The following is a 25,589-nucleotide window of genomic DNA, read 5'->3' on the forward strand; positions in this document are numbered from 1 at the left end:
TAAAAAATACAATTTTCAAAGTTATGGTACAATTTTAGTAAAACTGCATACGTACAAATGTTACAATAAATGTATATTTGAGTCAGCCTGGGTCTCTAGTTTTCAGAATGGTGACATTTATGGCTTTTCTTGACTTCTCAGACGCTCCATGGGCTTTTCTAAGGGCACGTTCTCACCTGAGCGGGAATCGCGCGATTCCCGCTCACGGCAAACCACTAGCGGTTTTGCAAAAACCGCTACACAATGTAGCGAGTGGCAATGTTCTTGCGATAACCGCAACCGTGCTGCATGCAGCGGTTTGCCGACGACGAGCGTTCCGCGAATCGCGATCGCTCCTAAACCGCCGCAGTGTCCAGTGATTTTTCCGTGCTAATTGCGGGAAAATCACTCCCACAAAATGTGGGCGGTAATAGCCGGCGTTCTGCGATTTTAAGTGTGAACGGGCCCCAAGGCCCAGTGCACACCAAAAACCTCTAGCAGATCTGCAAAACGCTAGAGGTTTTTGAAGCAGATTTCAGAGTGATTCTAGGCATGTTTAGAGATGTCTTCTAAACATGCCTAGCATTTTTTGAAGCGTTTTGGTGTAGCAGATTACAAATATTGTTACAGTAAAAGCTGTTACTGAACAGCTTCTATAACAAAAACGCCTGGAAAACTGCTCTGATCGAGCGTTTTTCAGAGCGGTTTTCCACTCTCCCATACTTTAACATTGAGGCAAAACCGCCTCCGAAATCTAATCAATGCTGTAGCCCCCGAGTTTGTGTTTGTGGAAAAAACTAACTGCTCTGGAGTGCACCATCCCATTCACTTTCATTAGCCAAGTGGTTTTCCCCCTGCAAGCGTTTTTAAAAACGCTTCAGAACCGCTCTGGTGTGCACCAGCCCCAAGAAAGAATGACTGTATTGCTTTTGGTGCAAAAAAAATGCCCTTGAAAAATCAATTGATGCTGCTCATGGTTAAGTGTTAGAAATTTTAAAAGCACTTGCTAATGCAATGCTATGGGGGATTTTTACAAAATCGCATCGTTCCAGTGTGAACACGCACATAGGATAGCATTAGCAAGAGCTTTTAAAATCCCAAAGTGCTTAGAAAAGCAGTTAGTATGAACAAGCCCTAAAGGCTAAAACCCACTAGATGCCTTTTCTAAGCACTAGTGATTTGAAAAAGCTCTTGCTAATGCAATGCTATGGGGGATTTTTATAATATCACATCGCTCAAGTGGGATCACACCCATTGCATTACATTAGCAAAGCGCTCAGAAAATCGCTCCTAGTGGGTTTCTGGCCTTACAGTGTATTGCGTGGCCAAAAAGCTATCAGATTATGCATATAGGGTATCATTTTAATCGTGATAAGCGAGAGAATAGAGTTTGGGTTGTTCGAGATCTGAGGCCTATGACGTTTGAATTTTTTTTAGCAGCAAACTGAATAAGAAGCAATAAAATTATTTTCATATACAATGTACCAAAATAAAACCAAAAGTGATAGAATTGAAAAGATAATACATAGTTACTTTAGGGACTCCATTTTAAATATGTAAGCCATGAGGGTGTATTACTCTTATTTTTGCTATTAAAGTGAATGGGAACCGCATTTATAAAAATTAGATAGATACCCAAGGAGGGAAGGCTCTGGGTCCTATAGAGCCTTCTGGCTCCTCTCCTGGTCCCCTCGATCCAGTGCTGGCTCGCCCGGTAGCAGTATTTGACTAAATTAGTCAAATACTGCTTTATCCGGCCGAAGGAGGCTTCAGAAGTCTTCAGGGAGCCCGAGTGCTCCTGAAGAAAGGCGGCCCTGTACTGCGCCTGCGCAAGCGCGCTCTGTGCAGTATGGAGCCGCAAGTCTTCGGGAGGACACTGCCCCCGAAGACTTCCAAATACCCATTCAGCAGGGGATTGAAACGGGGGGGGGGGGGGGGGAGCCAGCACAGGATAGAGAGCACCGAGAGAGGAGGCAGAAGGCTCTATATGACCCAGAGCCTTCCCTCTTAAGTAATTGTTTCATTTTTTTAAAAATGCGGTTCCCATTCACTTTAAGGGCTTGTAACCATTGGTAGTGTGCAATGAGAAAACAAAAACAACATAGAAAAAATACACCTTAAGGCCTCTTTCACAGTAGGACGTTGCGTTTCAGTGCGACATTAAGGTCGCACAACACTGCCCTAATAGACTTTAACTTGGACGTTATGCATTCTTTTACACTACGTTAAAGAGTAACTGTCGGGCATAAAATCAAAAATCAATTCTTTATTTTTATCTGGTAAACAAGTAATAAGGATGTTAATCAGGCAATCCAAAAGTTAAAATCACTATTACTTTTCTTGTTGATAAATGATCATTCCCCAGTTTACATGACTTATTTGGTACACAGAAAATTTGGTACACAAAAGAGAAGTTGCAGGGCATGCTGGGTTGTCTTTTTTTTTGCTTCTCTACTTCCCCTCAGACTTAACTAATGCAGCTTGATTGGCTGAAGCCTCTTTCCCTCCTGTTTTCCCTTCCTACACCTCTGTTCCTCTCTGAATACATATGTTATGTAAGTAGAGTATTTATCTACTTATATATTTGTTTCTTTTTCCTGAGATAGTATGGCTGACAACTCCGATTTAAGTGTTTTGACGTACACGTGGTGCGACCTTATTAGCGCGATTACATGTCACGTTAATGTTCCACATTAAAAACGAACAAAAAATAAACAAATTAAGAATCACATTAGAACAGTGATTACTTCAGATACTACAAATAAACAAAAATCCACCCAAAAATATAAAAATAAAAACAAGAGCATGCGCAATAACAAAATAAACACAAAACACGTGCATTTACGATGGAACGAAACCGGCGCATGCGTTACATAAAAAAAAAACATTACTGAGCACGTGCAACACAAATAACCATGCAGCACTTTCTAATAACGCTACACACAAACGCATCGTGTGCACTGTGAATGTCGCACAGACTTTAATGTTGCATTGTGAATGAGGCCTTATTTCCAAATAATATATTGTCACCATACTTTGTACTAGAGACATAATAATATTGTGATAACCAGGACAAAAAGGCAGATAAAATGTGAGGGTTTTATGTATGGATGGAATTTGATAAATTGTGTATTTTTTTCCTTGTTGTTTCCTTTAAAATGCATAGAAAGTAAAGTAATTACTAAAAAACAAATATCGCCCCCAAAAAGCCTAATTTGTGGTGAAAAAAGACAAGGTATACAGTGCTGCCCATAATTATTCATACCCCTGGCAAATTTTAACTTAAAGGAATACTGTGAGGGGGGGGGGGGGGTGAGTTGAACTTACTCGGGGCTTCTAATGGTCCCCCCCGCAGACATCCTGTGCCCACGCAGCCACTCACCGCTGCTCCAGCCCCGCCTCCGGTTCACTTCTGGAATTTCAGAGTTTAAAGTCTGAAAACCACTGTGCCTGCTTTGCCGTGTCCTCACTCCCCCTTATGTCACCAGGAGCATACTGCGCATGCCCAGTATGGTCTGTGCCTGCGCAGTACGCTCCTGGTGACATCAGTGGGAGCGAGGGCATGGCTTCCCAGGCGCAGTGGTTTTCAGACTTTAAAGCGGAATATAACCCTGCATTTCAACTTTGCTCTAAAACATTATTTACAGTATATTATATGCTACCAGCATTTTTTTTTTTTTTACTAGACCAGCATTGGAAGGGTTACACAGGGCTTTAAAGTCCCTGGAGATTTTTGCAGACGCATCCGAACTTCAGTTAGATACTTTTTGTTTACAAATAAGTATCTAAGTGTTTATTGTGACTCATCTCTCTCACTGAGAAGGAGCTTGGAGGACAGCCAAAGAGTGTGTAACTGTTTATCAATAGATACATCTAACTAAATAGAATGTAACTATCTGAACGTCTGCACGGAACTTAAAACCTCTGTGTTTAACCCTTCCAATGCTGGTCTACTAAAAAAAAAATGCTTTTTGCATATAATATGCTGTAAATAATGTTTTAGAGCAAAGTTGAAATGCAGGGTTATATTCCGCTTTAAAGTCTGAAATTCCAGAAGTGAACCGGAGGCGGGGCCGGAGCAGTGGTGAGTGGTTGCACAGGCACAGGATGGACGCCACTTCTCCAGATAAGGCACACAAAAGCTCACATGGCCTTTGCAAATGCTCATCCGGACAAAGAAGACTTCTGGTCTTCAGTGTTATGGTCAGATGAAACAAAAAATGAATTGCTTGGTCACAACAAGGTTTCCTTCATTTGGCTTAAAAAAGGAGAAGCCTTCAACCCAAAGAACACCATCCCCACTGTTAAACATAGTAGTGGTGGGAACCTAATGTTTTTGGGGTGTTTTTCAACCAATGGACCAGGAAACCTAATCACAGTAAACGGCATCATGAAAAAAAAAAAAGAGCAATCAGGAGGATTCTCAATGACATCAGGCAGTCTGCAAAGAAACTTGGCCTTGGGCAGCAGTGGACATTTTAGCATGACAATGACCCAAAACACACAGCAAAAGTGGTAACGAAATGGTTAGCAGACATAAATCATTAACGTTTCGGAGTGGCCCAGCCAGAATCCTGACTTGAATCCAATTGAGAATCTGTGGAGGAAGCTAAAGATCAGGGTGATGGCAAGCTTTTGATTGCTTTAATAGCCAATAAAGGCTTTTCTATTGATTATTGAGAAGGGTGTCAATTTTGGACTGGACAATTTTTGCTCAAATATAAATAAAAGTTGAGAAATTCTTTTTTCCACAATAATGCCTCTTGTACATAGTTTTACTCTCTTTTGGGAGACAGCTATGTCATTTCCCGTCAAAAAATTACTTGCTGGTTGAATAAAAGTAACTAAGTCAAAATTTTCCAGGGGTATGAATAATTATGGGCAGCACTATAGATCATTTTTTTTTTGTGATCAGTTTTGAAAAAGTTGTAGATAGAAGAACCAGTTGCGCTGGGTATATATATTCATCAATCTAAATCATCAATAATAATTAGTGTCTATACACCTAATCAAGATTTAAAATTTTATACCCAGCGCAACTGGTTCTTCTGTCTATAAATATTATATATTGTTTTGTAAGGGTTAGTGGGTCCCCACACGATTGGTTAGCTGCGGGTGAGACAAGCCTTTAGGAAGCCTACAAAAGCACCGTCCACCTTTTGAGAGTTTTGAAAAAGTTATTGGCAAATGAAAGGGAAGAGCATAAACAAGTGAAAATTGCTCTGGTCCCTAATGCTTCATACACACTTGAGATAAAAGTCTTTGGAAAAGGCAAAATCACAGACCAATTTTACCCCCTTCCATGTAGTATGAGAGCCATACTCTACACAGTCTATTCTATGGAGCTGAACTCCCCATCAGACAGAAATCTTCAGACAGAGCACCTGATCTGCATTGTTATTGAGGGGCTGTGGCTAAAAGTATTAGGGTGCATACACACATCAGACCATAGTCTTTGGAAAATGAAAGATCACAGACCAATTTTACCCCCTTCCATGTAGTATGAGAGCCATACCTATAGTCTAGTCTATTGAGCTGAACTCCCTATCAGATAGAAAGCTTTGCAAGATGCTGCACACAAAGATGCTGTACACATGCAACAGATCAGTATCTGCAAAAGATCTGTTCCTGCAAAATGCATTCATAGTCTATGACATCTGCAGATCGCCATACACATCTTGTTTAACAGACATTCATCTGCAGATCAGACAATCATCTGCAGATCTGAAGAATCATCCTGGTGGATCTGATCTGCAGATGAATGTCTGTTAAACAAGGTGTGTATGAGGTTCTGCAGATATCATAGGCTATGAATGCATTTTGCAGGAATGGATGTTTTGCAGGAGCAGATCTTTTGCAGATACTGATCTGTTGAATGTGTACATTAGGGCTGCACGATTTTGGGTAAAAATCGAAATTGCAATTTTTCTGTTAGAAATTGAGATTTCGATTTATTCACGATTTTTTTTTCAAAACAAGCTTTAGCGGGGGGGGGCAGGGTCAGGAGCCTAGCTATGGCGGGCTCTGTGTCAGAAAATTTTGCTGTGCATTCGCATTGCATTTCAGGCAATGCACATTTATAAAGTCTGAAGCCCTCTATGATGACCCCTCGGCTTAATGTGCGTGCGGTACTACTAATAATGTGCGGCGTACGGGACTCTTATGAGCCGGGCAGCGGGGGGGCGGATCCACTGACAGAAGCAGTGCATATTTATGATGCTAATGAGCCGGGCGAAGGGGGGGGGGGATGGCGTGAGTCCAGTCCGGAGTGGCACACACAGCTTCACCAATCACTGGATAGCGATGGTATGACGGCAGCGGTAGGCGGAGCTGTACAGAGCGTACAGCTCCGCCTACCGCCTCTGTCATTCCATTGCTTTCCAGCGATTGGAGCAGCTCTGTGCCGCTCTGGACTGGACTCGCCCGACCCCTTCCCCGGCTCATTAACATATGGAATATGCACTACGGCGTCTCCCCCCAGCGCGTAGCGGTAGGCGGACCATGCGGCCAAGCACGGGCACTAAACCGAAAACCGCCGGATACTGACGATCCCTAGATCGTCTTCTCAGGAACCGCGGTTTTGATTTAAAACCGGAAAATCGTGCAGCCCTAGTGTACACCATCTTTGTGTCCAGCATCTTGAAAAGATTTTTATCTGATGGGGAGTTCAGCTGAATAGACTGTAGGTATGGCTCTCGTACTACATGGATTGGGGTGAAATTGGTCTGTGATCTTGCCTTTTCCAAAAACTATGGTCTGATGTGTGTATGCACCCTTAGAGACACAGGATCAGCGGGATAAGGCAACTGGTATCATTTTAAAAAGGAAAACAAAAATCCATATCCTCAGTAAGGCCCCGTTCACATCTAAAATCGCAAAACGCCGGATTTGCGGGAGTGATTTTCCTGTGATTAACGAGGAACAAAAATCACTGGACACGCGGCGGTTTTGACGCGATCACGATTAGCGTGCTATGCATGCTAGTCGCGATCGCTAAACGGGAAACGCAAATCGCTGCATGCAAAGCGGCAGTGAGAACACTGCCATTTGCTACAATGTGTAGCGGTTTTTACAAACCCGCTAACGGTTTGCCTTGAGCGGAAATCGCGCAATTCCCGCTCAGGTGTGAATGGGCCCTTAAGGTTCCTTTAAAGTGGAACCAAGATAAACTTTTACTCATTGCATAATTATAATTCATATAATTTATAGGGCATTCCTCAAGCAAAATACTTTTTTTTGTTCTGTTTCAATACTCTAATTCCCTATAAACTAAACAAGTCTCGCCCACAGCTTTTCACAGTGCCTTGGCACTGTAGCAAGGGCTTATGGGCGCTCTGTCTGGGCAGGAGGAGGAGGAGGTTACTAGCCAGAGATTTCAGAGGCAGAGGGGAGGAGGGAGGAGGAGAGGGGACTGAATTTGTCACATTACACACAGGCAAGCTGATAGGATCTCCAGCCCTCAGCCTGTGATTAACAGAACAGGGCTGCCCTCATTGTATCACAGGAATAAAGGAATAAATAATCATAAACTATTGAAGCTGTTTGCAGCTAGATTTGCTGTATAAACTATATAAACTTTAGATAAACTATATAGACAAGTTACTTGTTATAGTTAGTTTTTCCATCTTGGATCCGCTTTAAAGCGGTTATTTTCTTACCAAAAGTAGAGTTTTACTTCAGGCTGAACAATCCAAAAGTTAGGGCAGGTTCACATAGATGCTTACACAACATTTACCACCGCCCATGGTGCTTGTAATTTGATGGCATTTCGAAGTGACAAAATAAATGTAGTTTTACTTACCTGGGGCTTCTTCGAGCCCCTAGAAGTCACGTGTGTCCACCACCACAGCTCTGGTCTTCTCTGGTGTCCCGTTGACAGCCTCTAAGGATCACCAACCCCCGACAAATTCTGCGCAAGCGCAGGCGAGCGAACGTCCCAATATCAGGAACCCACCCCATATAGAAGAGAAGGGTTAATTTTAATGGGCAATGTATACATTAGTGAGTAAGTTAAGGTGTAATTTACTATTTGGCCACTGGATGTCCCCCCACTTTATCTTTCTGTGCGTTCTGGTAGTACGCTTACAGGAACTAATGTGTGTATGTTTTTACTTTGTCAATGACAACGGCATCTCATTGATGCCAGTTATCATTGATCACAGGCACTTAGATCAGTGAATGGGAACTATCTAACGGCTGGGAAAAAGAATGCAAGGCAATGTTTGCTCAGAAGCAAAGATCTGTCTGCTGCTGTGCAAAAGTTCCTGCATGCTCCTGATACCAGACAATACACATCCCTCTGCGAGTGTCTAGAGGAGCCAGACTCCCACTTTCTTTGCAGGAACTCAGGAATACCAGAAATAGCGGGTCCATCACTGATGCCCTGTGTTTTTCACAGATGGGAGCAGTTTTATGCTGAGGACATATGACTGTGGTGAAAGCATCTACAGAAGCCATAGAGAATGTTCTGATGCTTAAACATGGTTCAACAGGACTGGTTTTATGATGATTCTGAGATGGTCTGGATAGGTATATCCATGGAGGGACATACAAATATCTACAAGCTAAAGAACTGGCTCCTTAACAGCCATTAGGTATCTGAATAAAATCCTTGCACTCATCAGATCTTACATTAGTGAAGTGGGTCCTGGGTTTCTCCGGGTGCACAATGCCTGGTGTCATGTGGCAAGACTAGGCAGGCAGTTCCTAAAGGATAAAGGAACTGATACCATTGACTAGCCCTCACACCTACATCCAATATACCACTTGGGAAATCCTTTTTTTTTTTTTTTGTCAATTCACAATCATAAAAAAATGCCTTAAAGTACCCCTGATTCAAGGAAAGAAATTTGAATGAAGCCCATAGTGGGCTAGATTGACCCCTCTTGAGAGTCCAGGTGTTTCTCTTTGTCATTGGGGGTCCCTTCCCGATCCCTGTCTCTCTAAGTATCTTGTTAAATACGGTACTATTCAGGAGGGTTCCCCAAGCAGCGTGGCACAAATCAGAACTGCACAAGTACTTTATTCCACTGTGCAAGTGCAGTTCAAACCTCACACTTGCGCAGATCAGAATCTCTCTGCACCACTTGAATAAACTTCTGGGAGACTGGGGAGATCAGAGGACCAGACAGACACAAGTAATAAGAGGGACCCCAAGGGCCACAAGTAGCATATGGAGACTAAGGAGGAGGTAGTCTAGCCGACTATGGGCTTCTTTCAGTAGTTCTTCCCCAATTCAGGGGTACTTTTAAAAAATAAAATATCTAACAATGACTAGCAAACAATATATGTATGTTTTGAGAGTAAAGACATGAAACTATCCCAAGGAACAGTATTTGTGATTCATAGAACACTGGCAGAAAGACTGCACAAAAAAAGAAGATATTTCAAAACTAAGGGAGTTGCTAACCATGTGCTCAAGAGGAAATTACAAAAAAAAGGTGATAAACAGGAAACAATGTGAATGATCTAGCTGTACCAAAGTAACCATGTTACAATCACTACATTTGTAAAGTAAAACCAAATAACTATATTCCTTAACAAGCCAAGCAAAATAAACCCATCCACACTGAAATCAGCTGTGTTAAGATTTTTTTTTAAACGGATGTATAAATTATGAATAGAAAAATTCAGCATTTCCTTTTCACTAATTTTTTATTGCTTCACATGAATACCTGTTTTATGAAATAGATGTTTTAAAGCTCACTTAAAGTTAGAAAACCACTAAAAAGCTTATGTCCATGTACAGTAGAATCATACACTGATAAAGTAAAGCTCTGGATATAGTAAACTTAGTCCTCAGCTCCCAGCAAATGTGTCTGTATAAATATACAATGTATGACCAATTCTGCTATAGTAAACTTCTGAAATAATAAACTACTACTGGTCCCTTGGAGTTTGGGATTCTACTTTATCTGAAAATTAAGCACTGTTCAAAGTAATTCTGAGTTTCAAAAGCCTGTCTGCAATGGTCTTGGGGCTGATTCACACTACAAGAGCGTTTTAAGCGCTAGAGATTTTAAAAGCTCTTGCTAATGCAGCGCTATGGGGAATTTTTACAAAATTGCATCACTCCAGTGTGAACACGAACATAGGATAGCATTAGCAAGATCTTTAAAATCACAAAGCAATTAGGCCCAGTTCAGATTAGCTTTTAGCTGCAGATCCAGCCGTACAGTTCCGGTTTCCGTTCCGCTTAACGGACAAAAAAAAAAAAATGCTACAGGACCCAATTTTCCAGATTGTTTCGCTAAGCGAACAGAAACTGAAGGTTTTGCAGAAAAATTTGAACAAATAATAAACTGACGTTTTACAGCACATTGGCTGTAAAAACGGACCGTTTTCCCGGATCCAGATGGCCGGATCTGTGCGGCCCGATCCGCAAAAAAACGCAGATGTTAACTGGGTCACAGAAAAGCTCTTGTAGTGTGAACAAGCCCTAAAGGCTCAAATCCACTAGAAGCCTTTTCTAAGCGCTAGCGATTTGAAAAAGCTCTTGCTAATGGAATGCTATGGGGGATTTTTATAAAATCACATCGCTCAAGTGGGATCACATTAGCAAAAGCTTTTCAAATCACAAAGCGCTCAGTAAAGTGCTCCTAAAGGGTTCCAGGCCTAATGCTGGGAATACATGAGTCTTATTTCTACAGATTTACTAGCTGATCGATTTTCCAGTCGATTTCTATTCACTTCTATGTAAAAAAAATTTATCAGAAAAAAAAGATCAAAATCACATCGGACCTGTCAGAAATGATCTATCGAGCCATCTATCTGCCAAAAACGTATGGTGTGTTCCCAGCATAAAGACCTATATAGGTTTTTATTCAAGCTGGCCAAATAATATTTTGGTTGAAAGCTGGCAGCCTTGTAATAGTTTCTGAAAACTCTGCTTGGCTATATGGCATACCTTGTGATCTGGGCTCCATATATACCACATAGCCAAGCAGAGTTTTCATAAACTGTTGGAAGAGCAGTTTATCATTACCATTACTAAATTTACTGTGTACCGCAAATTACGCTATTAGCATGACCCACTGTACTCCTCTAGCCCGGCCATTGCTATGGTAATGCGCATTACTAACGAGCGTTACCGTGAGTAGTGCATGTTACCTTAGCAACAGTCACCAACTTTCTACTGCTGGTCACGCTCATTTTGCAGAACTAGCACAGGAGCAAGTGTCCTAGTCCCCCAAAAAGCCACAAAAAAGGTTTGCGCTGAGCCACAACCGGTCAGGATTTCTAGATTATGCTATTGTTACACCCATTTTGTCAATATTTCAGGCCAGGCAGATTAAGTGATTTGCTCACTCATAACTATTAGGGCCCATTCACACTAGGGATTGCAAAAACGCTAGCATTTTGCGGTGGCAATTTTTCCCGCGATTCACAAGTTGTCATTTTTTTAACACTGCAATCACTCTAAAATCACAACAACAAAAAAACGCTGCATGCGGCAATTCGGTGATCTGTGGTAAACGCCCGCAAATCACCCTGGTGTGAATTGGCCCATATATAGTCTGTACAACACTTCTCTGATGAATCTCACAATATGAGTGGTGCAAAAACAAGTCCACCTTATGAGAAACTCCAGCTCCCATTTCCAATCTATGAGTATTTTATATAAAAGAAGTGCTCGGTTATGTAGGTTCTGCTAGAAGTGCCTTGTTGTTTATGTGGGTAAGCATATAGCTGTATATCAAAGTCAAAAGTTCTGTGCCCACCTGTATGACATAATTTTGTGGGTACCTTGAACTTATCTGAATTTCCCAACTGCATTTCCAAAGAATATCCAAAGTTAAGCAAAATTATCTCTCTCAAAAATAAATTGTGCAAAAGCAGCAACCCAGTAGGCACTTGAAGACTGTATTTCAAGCTTGAAGCACCACTTTTTTATAAGTTAATAAAGCCCATGTACCTTGCAAGTCAGTCAAGTTCTGCTACATTCCAAAGCCACAATCTCTCACTTAGAATAAAATTATAATAGATCTACGTAGAAGATGACGTTGCAGAGTATGAGAGCTATAAAAGTTAGCACAGTCCAGACTAAGCTTAGTACATCTTCCAGTGTGTGACAACTTAAAGTATTCCCTCCACCTTGGGTTCACTTAAATACATCATTACTGACAAACCTTTGCAGCACAATTATTCAGCACCTGGCAGATCCAGCATGTGACCATCTGTTAGGAGGGTAACACCACCGAATGTCATGATACCTGAATCAGACCGTTACTGAAGGGAGACAGGGCATGGTGACTTGAGATTGTTACATAGTTATTTTGGTTGAAAAAAGGCATACGTCCATCGAGTTCAACCAGTACAAAGTAAAACTCCAGCCTGCTCCCTCACATATCCCTGTTGATCCAGAGGAAGGCGAAAAAAAACCCACAAGGCATGGTCCATTTAGCCCCAAAAGGGAAAAATTCCTTCCCGACTCCAGATGGCAATCAGATAAAATCCCTGGATCAACATCATTGGGCATAACCTAGTAATTGTAGCCATGGATGTCTTTCAACGCAAGGAAAGCATCTAAGCCCCCTTTAAATGCAGGTATAGAGTTTGCCATAACTACTTCCTGTGGCAATGCATTCCACATCTTAAACACTCTTACTGTAAAGAACCCTTTCCTAAATAAATGGCTAAAACGTTTTTCCTCCATGCGCAGATCATGTCCTCTAGTCCTTTGAGAAGTCCTAGGGACAAAAAGCTCATCCGCCAAGCTATTATATTGCCCTCTGATGTATTTATACATGTTAATTAGATCTCCTCTAAGGCGTCTTTTCTCTAGACTAAATAAACCCAGTTTATCTAACCTTTCTTGGTAAGCGAGACCTTCCATCCCACGTATCAATTTTGTAGCTCATCTCTGCACCTGCTCTAAAACTGCAATATCTTTTTTGTAATGTGGTGCCCAGAACTGAATTCTATATTCCAGATGTGGCCTTCCTAGAGAGTTAAACAGGGGCAATATTATGCTAGCATCTTGAGTTTTTATTTCCCTTTTAATGCATTCCAAAATTTTGTTCGCTTTAGCTGCAGCGGCTTGGCATTGAGTACGATTATTTAACTTGTCGATGAGTACTCCTAAGTCCTTCTCCAAGTTTGATGTCCCCAACTGTATCCCATTTATTTTGTATGGTGCTAGACCATTGGTACGACTAAAATGCATGACTTTACATTTGTCAACATTGAATTTCATCTGCCATTTATGTGCCCATATAGCCATCCTATCCAGTCTCTGTTGCAATATGACACTATCTTCCTGAGAGTTGATGATTCTGCACAATTTTGTATCATCTGCAAAAATAGCAACATTGCTCTCTACTGCATCTACTAGGTCATTAATAAATAAATTGAAGAGCACTGAACCCAGTACAGACCCCTGTGGGACTCCACTGCTAACAGTCTCCCATTTTGAGTACGATCCATTGACCACAACTCTTTGTTTTCTGTCCATTAGCCAGTTCCCTATCCATGCACACAAACTCTTCCCCAGTCCTTGCATCCTCAAGTTTTGCACCAGACTTCTGTGGGGAACAGTGTCGAAGGCCTTTGCAAAGTCCAAGTATATCACATCTACAGCATTCTCAATATCCATATTAGCATTCACTACCTCATAAAAGCTGAGCAGGTTAGTCAAACAGGACCTGTCTTTAGTAAACCCATGTTGATGCTGAGAAATAAGATTATCTTCTACTATCAAGTCATGTATAGTATCTCTTAGTAACCCCTCAAATAGTTTGCATACAACTGATGTTAAGCTTACAGGTCTATAATTTCCTGGATCCGATTTTTTGCCCTTCTTAAATAATGGGAAAACGTGGGCTGTACGCCAATCCACTGGGACTCTGCCAGGTGCAAGAGAGTCACAAAAGATAAGATAAAGGAGTTTAGCTATAACTGAACTTAATTCCCTTAGGACCCGAGGATGCATGCCATCTGGGCCAGGTGCCTTGTCTATTTTAAATTTATTTAGTCTTGCCTTCACTTCTTCCTGCGTTAAGTATTTAATATTACAGTTGGAAGATTGAGACTCTTTTGCCTCTGTAATTTGCAACAGTGCTGTTTCCTTTGTGAAGACAGAAGCAAAGAAAGCGTTTAATAACTCTGCCTTACCTTGGTCATCCACCATTGAGTTCAGTTGTGTTATGAATAGGATGGGAAACACGGTGGTTTGCAAATACCTTCTGTTTTAAGAAGGCAAAGTTCTGTTTTACATATTCTGTATGCATGTTGGATTACTATGGCTCTGTACAACTAACAAGCTGACACAGCAGTTCTGGGGGTGTGTTTAGCTTTCAGGGACAACAAAGGAACCGTTTGTATATTCAGCAGTGATGCAATGTGTGACACCTCATATGCTCACTCCGAACTGAATAATTGCAAATACCTTCTGTTTTAAGAATGTAAAATTCTATTTTACAGAGGTTTGGCAGTGGATAGGAGTAGGAAAAGGTAACAGAGGGTTTGTTAGCAGGATGAAGACACAGAAGGGTGGGTTGTATACTATGAGAAGCACAGTAGGTGGTATGACCAAGTCAGAAGCCAATCAGGAGGAGGTTACACAGGCCAATCAGATGGGAGATGCACAGAATAATAAGGATGAAGGCAAGGAAGTCTAAAATTACATAAAGCTCTGCTTGGACTGGCACAGTCTGTGTGAATGTGCACATGTGACAAAAAGGTGAGGCAAGGCAACCAGAATTAACTAGCCAGTTACAAACTACGTGTCGTCAGACCTGCCCGCCGGCGGTCGTTCTGACGACAGTTGCACACGAGTACAGGCTGTTGTCAGACTGATGAGCCGAGCGCATCAGTTAAAATCAGTCTCAGTCTGACGACGGCCTGTACTCAATTACAACTGTCGTCAGAACGACCGCCCGCCGGAGGGTCTGACGACCCATAGTTTGTAAAAGTCCGGAATGTGTACGCACCTTTACTGGCATGTTAATTAGACAAGACGGCACACAGGCAAGATGATAGTGTGGAAAAGTAGGCTTGTTTGATAAGAAGAGTTTATTTATACTTTAGGTTCTTTAAACTAAGTTACTAAAGTAAACCTGAGGTGAGAGTGGTATGGAAGCTGCCATATTTTATTTCCTTTTAAGCAATACCAGTTGCCTGGCTGTCCTGCTGATCCTCTGCCCCCAATACTTTCAGCCATAGACCCTGAACAAGCATATGCAGATCAGGTGTTTCTGACAATATTGTCAGAAAGGACAAGATTACCCGCAAGCTTGTTTCTGGTGTAATTCAGATACTACTGCAGCCAAATAGATCAGCAGGGCTGCTAGGCAACTGGTATTGTTTAAAAGGAAATATCATGTCTCACCTCAGGTTCACTTTTAAGTGGACCTGATCTCTTGCACAGGACAGAATGAAAACAGAGAAAATCACCATGTATGTATTTAGATTGTTTAGCCTGTTTAATTTCCCCTCATGTATGTCTAATCAGTCAAGTTGTAATTTGATCACTGCCATGGCAGATAAGTTAATTTGAAAGCACAGTATGTTAACAATATGTCTGCTTCCACAAATCAGGAAGTAGAAACACTGCAGATTAATTTCATGATTTGTATCAGGTGTAACAAAGAAATGGTTTTCTGGTAAGGTTATTATGCTGTTGCGTATCTTTTAGAGCAGAGAGGAAGTTTGGAGTTCAGGTCCACTTTATTTAAGGGCTAGTTCACAGTGCATTGGTTGTGTTGCAAAATAATTTTGCCTGCCAACTTAGTGCTCACACCATTCGATGTGGCTGTTCACATCTCTGCATTGTAAAGGGTAGGTTATTGTAACTCGCTGCATGCCGGCTCTGAATTCAGAATCAGAATCAGAATCCATTTATTCGCCGAGTATGCTGTAGGCATACCCGGAATTGGTTGTGGTACACATGGCAAGGCATTTAAACATTAGACATTCGGACATTAAAACATTCAAGACATTAAGACATTTGAGACAATCGATAGTTACGAGAGACAGCGCATTCCACTAATTCAAGAGACAGACATACATGCATTGGTGAGAATATATTCATATTGTACATGCCAGGCACTGAGAGAAGTACTTTAGGCCTGGTTTAGGGTGACTCGGGAGCTGGGTGGTCCGTGAACCAAACTATAGGGGCCAGATGGACAAGTGTTCAGCAGGAGAACAGCTTGAGGAAAGAAGGTGTTCTTGCGCCTTGTGGTTCTGGTGTGGATTGTTCTGAAACGGCGGCCTAGTGGGAGTGGCTCAAAGAAGCGACTACCTGGGTGGGATGGATCTTGTTAACTATCTATGTCCAATCTGCACTGCAGTTCAAACTCATTTTAAATGCATGCGTTATGCAACGTACCACTGTGAATCCAGACGAGGCGCGTCTCATGTACCATACTTAACTTGGCCTTCCTTAACCACTTGAGGACCACAGTGGTAAAACCCCCCTAAAAACCAGGCTGTTTTTTTTCATAATTGGCCACTGCAGCTTTAAGGCCAAGCTGCAGGGCCGCACAACACAGCACACGAGTGATTCCCCTCCCCATTTTCTTCCCACCAACAGAGCTCTCTGTTGGTGGGGTCTGATCGCCCCCCTTGTGTTTATTTTTTTTAATAAATATTTATGTTCGTGTTTTTGTAATTTTTTTTTACTGTTTGTTTTTTGGGGGTTTTTTTTTTTTTTTTTGAGAAATCCCCTCCCTCCCCCCAGCCGGCCAATCATGTGATCGGCTGTCATAGGCTTCTGCCTATTAGAGCCGATCGCTCTCTTATCCCCCAGGGGGACAGCCGTGTCACACAACTGTCCCCAGAAACAGCGCTGCTGCCGATCGCAGCTCTGTACTGTGTAAATAGACGTCGATCATGCCGTCTAACAGTCTACTGAGACTGAAGAGGGGGCGGAGCTCCGCCTCCCAGAAGGAGATGCGCGCGCGCACCCTGTGCGCACAATCTCCTTCAGTAGCCCGCTCCAGGATTTGACGCCAATTGGCGTTAGGCAGTCCTGGGGCTGCCGCCGCGGTCACGCCCATTGTCATGAGGCGGTCTTAAAGTAGTTAAGCCATGTAAGGGCCACTCGTCCCTCACCGTCTCCGCAGGTGGCTCCAGTCCCCAGCAATTCAGCCCGAAAGCCTGGCCTGCACTTTGACGCACATGCAGGGCCCTGCATGCTCCTGTCCCTGGGAGCAGCCTGCTAAGTAGTACTGCGCCTGCTCAGAACGCTCCCAGGGATTGGAGCGCACCTGGCTGGGCAACGAAGTAAGACTCCGCCAGGCTTTTGGACTGAATTACCGGGGACCGGAGCCACCCAGGGAGACAGCGAGGGACAAGTGGCCCTTACGGGGCATAAGGAAAACCCAGGTAAATATGGAACCTGAGACGCTTCTTGTCTCTGGTACACTTTAAACACTCTTACTGTAAAGAAGCCTTTCCTAAATAGATGGGGGAAAAAAACACACACACAAAAAATAAATAAAAACAGCTTTTCCTCCCAGGCAGATTACATCCCCCTGCCCTTTGTACAAGCTTAGGGAAGAAAAGATCATCCGCCAAGCTTCTGTATTGCCCCCTCATGTATTTATACATGTTATTTGTCTAGTTTAGGGGACCTAGCAGGAAACCTCATAAGGAAATTCCAATAACATGATTGAATGGACAGCAACCTCTCAAACTGCTAGGTTTCAGATAGGTTGTAGTAAACTACGCCCAGACTATTCGGCAACTCATAACGCTTCATTCTGTAGCAGGTGCTGTGATTGGAGAACAGTTCCCTCTCTGGTTTCCTCCCGGGTTCCTCTAAATTCTACTAGCGCCCAACGCAGTGCACCCAATCTGTCAACAGTGACAGTGGTCCCCAACCCATAAGCACTAAAAGATGGAGGACACTACACAAGGTCCAACAAAGCTGGAAAAAAACTTTAGGAGTAGAAAGCTGGGAGAGATTTGTGGTTGCTGGGGATAGATTAGAAATCAGGAGCACTGGAAATCGAGATATTTTGCAGAGCACTAGAAGAAGAAAAAAAATAATAAAATAAAAAAAATGTATGCAGAGGATAGGAAAGATTCACCACACAAATAGGGACACTTAAATTTTGGCATACTAAATGATTGGTCAAAAAGTAGGTGTGGACATTCTGTTTGGCTTCATCCCACCCAACTAAAGCATTTCTGTTTCAAAGTTTTTATTGAAAATATCGCCAACTAAAACATTTCTGTGGACAGCAATAATAATCCAATCACAAAACCTAAACAAGCAAAATACAAAAATACAGTACACAAAGTTTCCACATAAGTGTAAACAAAAAGCAAAATATCACTCTTACACAAAGTAAAGTCACCTTGAGCATAAACAGCAGTGCACTCCAAAATGCGTATGGTAGATTCAAGGGCAGAAGTGAGGGAAAAACATTTAAGAACCTACCTAATATTAGATTAGAAATGCGTACTTAAAACATCAAAATAACCAGTAAGTGAGCATGTTAGAGATACAGTATCATGTATCCTGCTGATGATCAACCATAAAAATTTAGGGAGTACTCAGACTAATAAGACAAGCAGTTCTGCTTTCAGATTTCTCAGACTGTCATGACTAGGTTAGCGCTAGTGAGAAGTCCTATACATTCTAGCAAGTAAGACCTGCTTTATTTATTGGAACATGGCTGTAAACACTAGCAATAGTTTTGCTGTCGGTATTGACACCTTATACCCCATTCAGCGATGGCTAGAATATCTGGTGTCAAGTCTACTTTAGGAGACCCTGCAGAAATCCGCATAGAAGACATTTTCCCAATCTCAGCACCCTCTACAGCTTTTGTGATTGGCCGAGTACAGCGAGCGTAGTTTACTATAACATATCTGAAACCTAAAGGTTTCAGAGGGTACAGTCCATGCAATCATTTTAGCAGAATTCCTCTGAGGTTTCCTGCTGTGTCCTCTAAAAGTAGACTAGTGCCTAACATTTTGCCACACATTTTCATCCAGGAAACATCAACCTTTTATAATCTGGCTAAAGTTCTCCTTACAAAGAGCTGTAACAAAATAGAGAGAGGCATTGGACACAATCCATTAAACCTGTGTGTATTAAACTGAAACAAAAGTTTGCTTTCCTAAAACAAAAAGAATTTGCGATAATTCAGGTTGGAGTGAGCTTGAGATGTCTCCCAGAGCACCACTGCTGAATATATGCAAATTAACCATTGTACCCTTAGAAGCTAAACACACCTCCAGAACTGCTGGAATGCAATGACATTAAACTGAGGTGGGAAATACATAAAGTAGGATTGTTCAATATGCACAATTAACAACAGACAACCATATCTAAAAACAGCAACATAAGTTTACAAGGCCCTTAATGCCTTTGTGTATGCAACGGAATGTTAACCACTTAACAACCTCTGCCACGCTTATCTACGCCCCTTTAAAATTCACCTGAGTCACAGGGGCGTAGATAGGCAACTCCTGTTTATTTTCCTGCTGTGCGCAATCGCGTTCGCGTCCGCGTGCACGCGGACGTGCATACGCGTCGAGCACCCGCTGGTCTGTGATTGGCTGATGTGAACATGTGTTCACAAAGCCAATGACAGTGCTTATTCATGCAGAATGTGTGTAAACATTGTATCAGTCACTATGCTGTTACAGTTACTGAGATCACTCGTGAGAGGATCTCAGATAACTAACATAGCATTAGTGACTGATCAGCATCAGTGAGGTTTTTTTAAATAAATTATACCCCCATTAAGCCCATTAACCCTTGCCTCCCTTAAATGTGAAAATTGCTGTGGTTTTTAGGTGAAAAACCCCGTGGTAGAAAAGTGGTTAAAGTAATGCTGCACAATATTCATCGGTTGTGTCACAGAGCGAAGCATTCAATCAATCAAATGTATGCTTCACTGTTAAGGCGTGCGTTTTGGGGTAACACAACTTGTTTAGAGAAGGATTCAAATACATTTGTACATTTTTGGAGAATAAAAAAAAACAAAACAAAGCATTACCAAACATGTTTTACTTTAACACTTACTTGGTCAGCATCACGTTCATTCACAGTCGGTAGCGGGGTCCGAGTGGACATTTTAGTGATATATCTTCTTTGTGCTCAGCATTGGACAAGATGAAATTAGATTTGGTGTAGTAGTTGCATGCTGCGGGTGCACCCAAACCTTAGTACATAATTAAGGAGCTCAGTGAAACTGCCAGCCCTTCTTTGATTCCAAGTATTAAACAGGCAGTGAGGATTATGTTTAACTAGATTGATTTCAATTCATAATCATGCAAGAACACATTTATTTTGATAACTATAACCTATGTGTGTGTGTGTGACTATTTGTAAATACACTGATGATAAGGGATACCAGAATAACTTAAAACTACCCTCCGGGGATTCAAACAACGCCTGCTAGTGCATATATTGTTTAGAAACTTTATGACTCCCCCACATGCCTGGGACAACCGAATACGTAATAGGTGCAGGACAGAACGCCCTAAGGTGTACGTAGGCCCCAGGGAAGAGGCATATATGTTAAGATCCACCTCCACGCTAGGCCCTGGGTAACTATCAACTCCAACTCTGTTAACGCAACAGAGGGGACGCTGTGCACCGCCCTTAGTGGGAAGTGGAAGGGGGCGCGCGCACACACCTGCTCCTCTCCCAGTGCTGGGGGGGGGGGAACTACACCCTGCACTCTCTCACACTCAGGTGAGCACACATGAACAGCACACACCCACCACCCCGCTCTCGGCTTCCTGGAATACTATAGCTGCCCGCTTTCTTCTCTTCTCCCCCACCCCCGTTATTATTAATTAACAACAACACTGGGCCGCTGGTACCGCCTGCCTGGTCAGACCTGTACAGAGGTGTAATTACTGCTCTGTGTGGAGGGAGGGTGTGACATGCAGGTGAATTCTCCCGCCCAGGTCTCGCGGTCTACTCCACCTCCCCCCTTCCCACTGCGCGCGCAGTCGATTTCCTTCTTGCTTGTCCAGGTGTGTGCTCACCCGCACTATGTCCTCGCGGCTCTGTACTATCTCTATGGGAAGGGGGAGGGAGGGGGCGCGCACGCACGCACAACTTCGAGTCAGCTGACGAAGTGGCTGCAGGAACGTCTATCTGCGCGCGCATGCCCGGACTTAGCTATTATAAATTCTGCGCGTGCGCTTCAGTTATGACCAGCAGCGGTGTAGTATGTGCACAGCAGGATGCTTGTGACGTAATCAGAGGAACTCAAGTGTTCCTTGTGGTTTCTAAAAGTAAACTGTTGCGAAGATCTTCAAGCCGATTTGACAGATGTCATTCCTTGACTGATCGTCTCAGTGGAGAAAAAGCTTGGGGTTGCTCATAGCAATCAGTAGCTATTTTAGCATGGGTTAATTGGACATTCACTAAACATCCAGTAAGCAGCACAATTATATATTTCCTTGCTGTTCATTTCCTTGCCATGTACTAATTATATATTTCCAGGCAGGGCCGGATTTGTACTCTTTACCTCCCTAGGCCACTATCACCAACAGTATAGGTAGTCAGATGACCCCTCCCCCCCCCCCAGTATATGTAGCCAAATGACCGCTCCCCCTTCCCTCTAGTATAGGTAGCCAGATGACTCCTCCCCCTTTCCCTCCAGTATAGGTAGCCAGATGACTCCGTTAATCCCTCCTTTTCCCACCCTCCACTTTTCAGTGTAAGTAGCCAGCTCGCCTTCACACCACAGCAGCCATCTGTCTCACTAATTTCTCCGCTCCTCTTCAGTGCACAAGTCCATAGCCGCCGGCCACAATGAAAACGTGCACAGAGAGCAAGGTGGCTGCTGCACAGGCAGCTCGCCTGATCTCCCTGCCTTGCAGCATTTGCAAGCTTGCAAATACTGCACCAGTTTAGCCTGCTGCTTTGGTGCCCTTCCTCCTGTGGTGCCCTAGGCCATGGCCTAGGCGGCCTTGGCCTAAATCCGGCCCTGTTTCCAGGGCAGTTTCTAGGCTAAATTGCACCCAGGGCGAGGGTGTAAAAATCAGCACATCCCAGTGGAGCCAGGTATAAGTGCCTGCAGGATAAGTTAGCCAGGTCTAGTAGTTGCCCCAGTATAGTTAGCCAGCTATAGGTCCCCCCCCCCCAGTATAGGTAGCCAGGCATAGTTACCCCCAGCATAGCTTAGCTATGTAGGTGCCTCCAGTGTAAGGTAGCTGTATAGGTTAGATAGGTAGGTGCCCCAGTATAGGTTAGCTAGGTAGGTGCCTCCAGTATAGGGTAGCCCTTGTAGTTGCCACCAGTATAGGTTATATAGGTAGGTGCCCCCAGTATTTATTAGGTAGGTGCCTCCAATATAAGTAGTCCGTATAGTTGCCCCAGTATAGATTAGTGTGATAAACAGCGGAAAAGCCGCCGCATGTTCTGGCAGCAAGGCAGCTGATTCCGTGTCTGATGAGACGGTTTGTCCGCGTCAGCAGGCGTCTGGTTGTCTGGAGCTGGTGGTGCCCGTGGGCAGAGTGGCGTGGGGGCCGCCGCATGTTCTGACGGCAAAGCGGCGGATTCCGCATTCAGTGCGGCGGGTTCCCCGCAACAACATGCGTCTGGGTTAGCTGGACCTAGTAGTGCACACAGATGGAGAGCTACGCGCGCGCGCGCGCCGCTAGACATACTCTTTATACCAATAGGAGGAAGATCAGCTGATCGGAACGGTCAGCTGATTCCTGCTCGGCTATTGATTGGTTGATGGGAGCTGGGCGGCGCTGTGGGGTGCTTTACTATATATATCTCTTGCTATCCAGTTGCTGGTTGTCTGGCGTTGCGAATGCTTATGTGTTAGCACTCAGACCTTAGTCAGATCTTTCAGTGTGGTGGAACCAGGAGGACCTGGGAATCCATACTTAGCCAGTTACTGTATACCATCTGTGTTATTCTCTAGCATAGTTCCAGGGTGTTGAGATCACGGCCCTCACACCCCAGACTAGGAATACTGTATATCATCTGTGTTATTCTCTAGCATAGTTCCAGGGTGTTGAGATCACGGCCCTCACACCCCAGACTAGGAATACTGTATACCATCTATGTTATTCTCTAGCATAGTTCCAGGGTGTTGAGATCACGGCCCTCACACCCCAGACTAGGAATACTGTATATCATCTGTGTTATTCTCTAGCATAGTTCCAGGGTGTTGAGATCACGGCCCTCACACCCCAGACTAGGAATACTGTATACCATCTATGTTATTCTCTAGCATAGTTCCAGGGTGTTGAGATCACGGACCTCACACCTCAGACTAGGCCTTGTTCTGATATCTGTTATGACCTGTAGCTTTCCTGACTATTCTTCTGATCTCTGATTTGGTATTTTGCATATCTGATACTCTGTTGCCGACCCCGCTTGTCTGACCTTCTGGCTGTCACCCTCCGCAGGGTGTCCAGCCTTTCCGCAGGGGTCCCCTGCTCTTCAGAGGGGGTCATGTTTGTGCCACTGCCCTTTCGCTTACAAATTCTTCAGTTTTTTCATTCTCACAAGAATGCCGGTCATCCTGGAGCCACCAGAACTCAGGATCTACTGGCTAGATGTGCATGGTGGCCTAGTTTAGCTTCTGATTGTAAGGAATTTGTAAGAGAGTGCTCGATCTGTGCGAGGAGTAAGCCCTCTCGCCAGGCACCCGTGGGCACGTTACAGTCCTTACCAGTCCCCAATGAACCCTGGACTCATATTTCCATGGATTTTGTGGGTGAACTCCCTCGGTCTGAAGGCAAGTCGGTCATTTGGGTGGTAGTTGATCGTTTCAGTAAGATTGCACACTTTGTCCCTCTGAAAGGACTCCCCTCGGCCCAGGAATTGGCTGATCTCTTCATCCAGCACGTCTTCCGGCTGCATGGCATTCCGGAAAATGTAGTGTCAGATCGGGCAGTCCAATTTGTTTCAAAATTTTGGAGGGCCTTTTGCCATCAATTAGACATGGAACTCGCATTTTCATCAGGCTACCACCCGCAGACCAACGGCCAGACCGAGAGAGTTAACCAATCTCTGGAACAATTTCTCAGGTGCTATGTTGCTGATTAGGTGAAGTTTTTGCCATTCGCAGAGTTTGCGCACAATAATCTGAAGAGCTCTTCTTCTGGGTATTCCCCTTTCCAAGTGGTGTCTGGTAGATCACCTAAATTTGCTCCCCTGCCAGTCGCATCTACTCCTTTTCCAGCTCTGGAGGACTGGCAGAGGGCCCTGAAAGAGATTTGGGGAATGGTTAAGAGGAACCTAGGGAAAGCCTTCCAAACCCAAAAGAAGCAGGCAGATAAACATCGGTCTGTAGAGTGGAGATTCTCCCCAGGAGATCTGGTGTGGGTATCTACTCGTCATCTGGCCTTGAAACAATTGTCACCCAAGTTAGGTCCTAAATTTATAGGACCATTTCCAGTGGCCAAGAAAATTAATAGTGTCACATATGCTGTTGATCTCCAGGCCAGTGTGAAAGGTGTGAGATCATTCCATGTGTTCCTGTTGAAACCAGCTGTACAGGTAGACTCCTCTCCCCCCCTGTGTTGGTGGATGACCAACCAGAGTATGAGATTGAAAAGATTCTGGATTCTCGCCGGGTGCAGAGTTCCGTGCAGTATCTGGTCCACTGGAAAGGATATGGCATAGAGGAGAGATCTTGGGTGCCAGATTGCCGCATGCATGCGGAGGATTTGAAGAAAGAGTTCCATGATTTACATCCTGGAAAGCCTGGTGGAAGGTGTCCATAGTCCACTCCTCGGGGGGAGGGGTACTGTGATAAACAGCGGAAAAGCCGCCGCATGTTCTGGCAGCAAGGCGGCTGATTCCGCGTCTGATGCGGCGGTTTGTCCGCGTCAGCAGGCGTCTGGTTTGTCTGGAGCTGTTGTGCCCGTGGGCAGAGTGGCGTGGGGGCCGCCGCATGTTCTAACGGCAAAGCGGCGGATTCCGCGTTCAGTGCGGCGGGTTCCCCGCAACAACATGCGTCTGGGTTAGCTGGACCTAGTAGTGCACACAGATGGAGAGCTATGCGCGCGCGCGCCGCTAGACAGGCTCTTTATACCAATAGGAGGAAGATCAGCTGATCGGGACGGTAAGCTGATTCCTGCTCGGCTATTGAGTGGTTGATGGGAGCTGGGCGGCGCTGTGGGGTGCTTTACTATATATATCTCTTGCTGTTCAGTTGCTGGTTGTCTGGCGTTGCGAATGCTTATGTGTTAGCACTCAGACCTTAGTCAGATCTTTCAGTGTGGCGGAACCAGGAGGACCTGGGAATCCATACTTAGCCAGTTACTGTATACCATCTGTGTTATTCTCTAGCATAGTTCCAGGGTGTTGAGATCACGGCCCTTACACCCCAGACTAGGAATACTGTATATCATCTGTGTTATTCTCTAGCATAGTTCCAGGGTGTTGAGATCACGGCCCTCACACCCCAGACTAGGAATACTGTATACCATCTGTGTTATTCTCTAGCATAGTTCCAGGGTGTTGAGATCACGGACCTCACACCTCAGACTAGGCCTTGTTCTGATATCTGTTATGACCTGTAGCTTTCCTGACTATTCTTCTGATCTCTGATTTGGTACTTTGCATATCTGATACTCTGTTGCCGACCCGGCCTGTCTGACCTTCTGGCTGTCACCCTCCGCAGGGTGTCCAGCCTGCTCTTCAGAGGGGACACTGCTCCTTA

The 25,589-nt window shown here is 43.9% G+C and overlaps 1 protein-coding gene across 1 annotated transcript in view; it reads right to left on the reverse strand.

Moving 5' to 3' along the window:
• Positions 1-20,984, reverse strand: part of MARK2 (microtubule affinity regulating kinase 2) — a 254,327-nt gene extending 233,343 nt beyond the window's left edge. Inside the window, exon 1 of the mRNA XM_068260448.1 lies at positions 19,964-20,984. Coding sequence (XP_068116549.1) covers positions 19,964-20,014 — 51 coding nt within the window. The 5' untranslated portion in view covers positions 20,015-20,984. The remainder of the gene's footprint in view (positions 1-19,963) is intronic.
• Between the last annotated feature and the right edge of the window lie 4,605 nt (positions 20,985-25,589).

The sequence above is a fragment of the Hyperolius riggenbachi genome, chromosome 11 (genome assembly GCF_040937935.1).
Source record: "Hyperolius riggenbachi isolate aHypRig1 chromosome 11, aHypRig1.pri, whole genome shotgun sequence".
NCBI classification, from domain to species: domain Eukaryota; kingdom Metazoa; phylum Chordata; class Amphibia; order Anura; family Hyperoliidae; genus Hyperolius; species Hyperolius riggenbachi.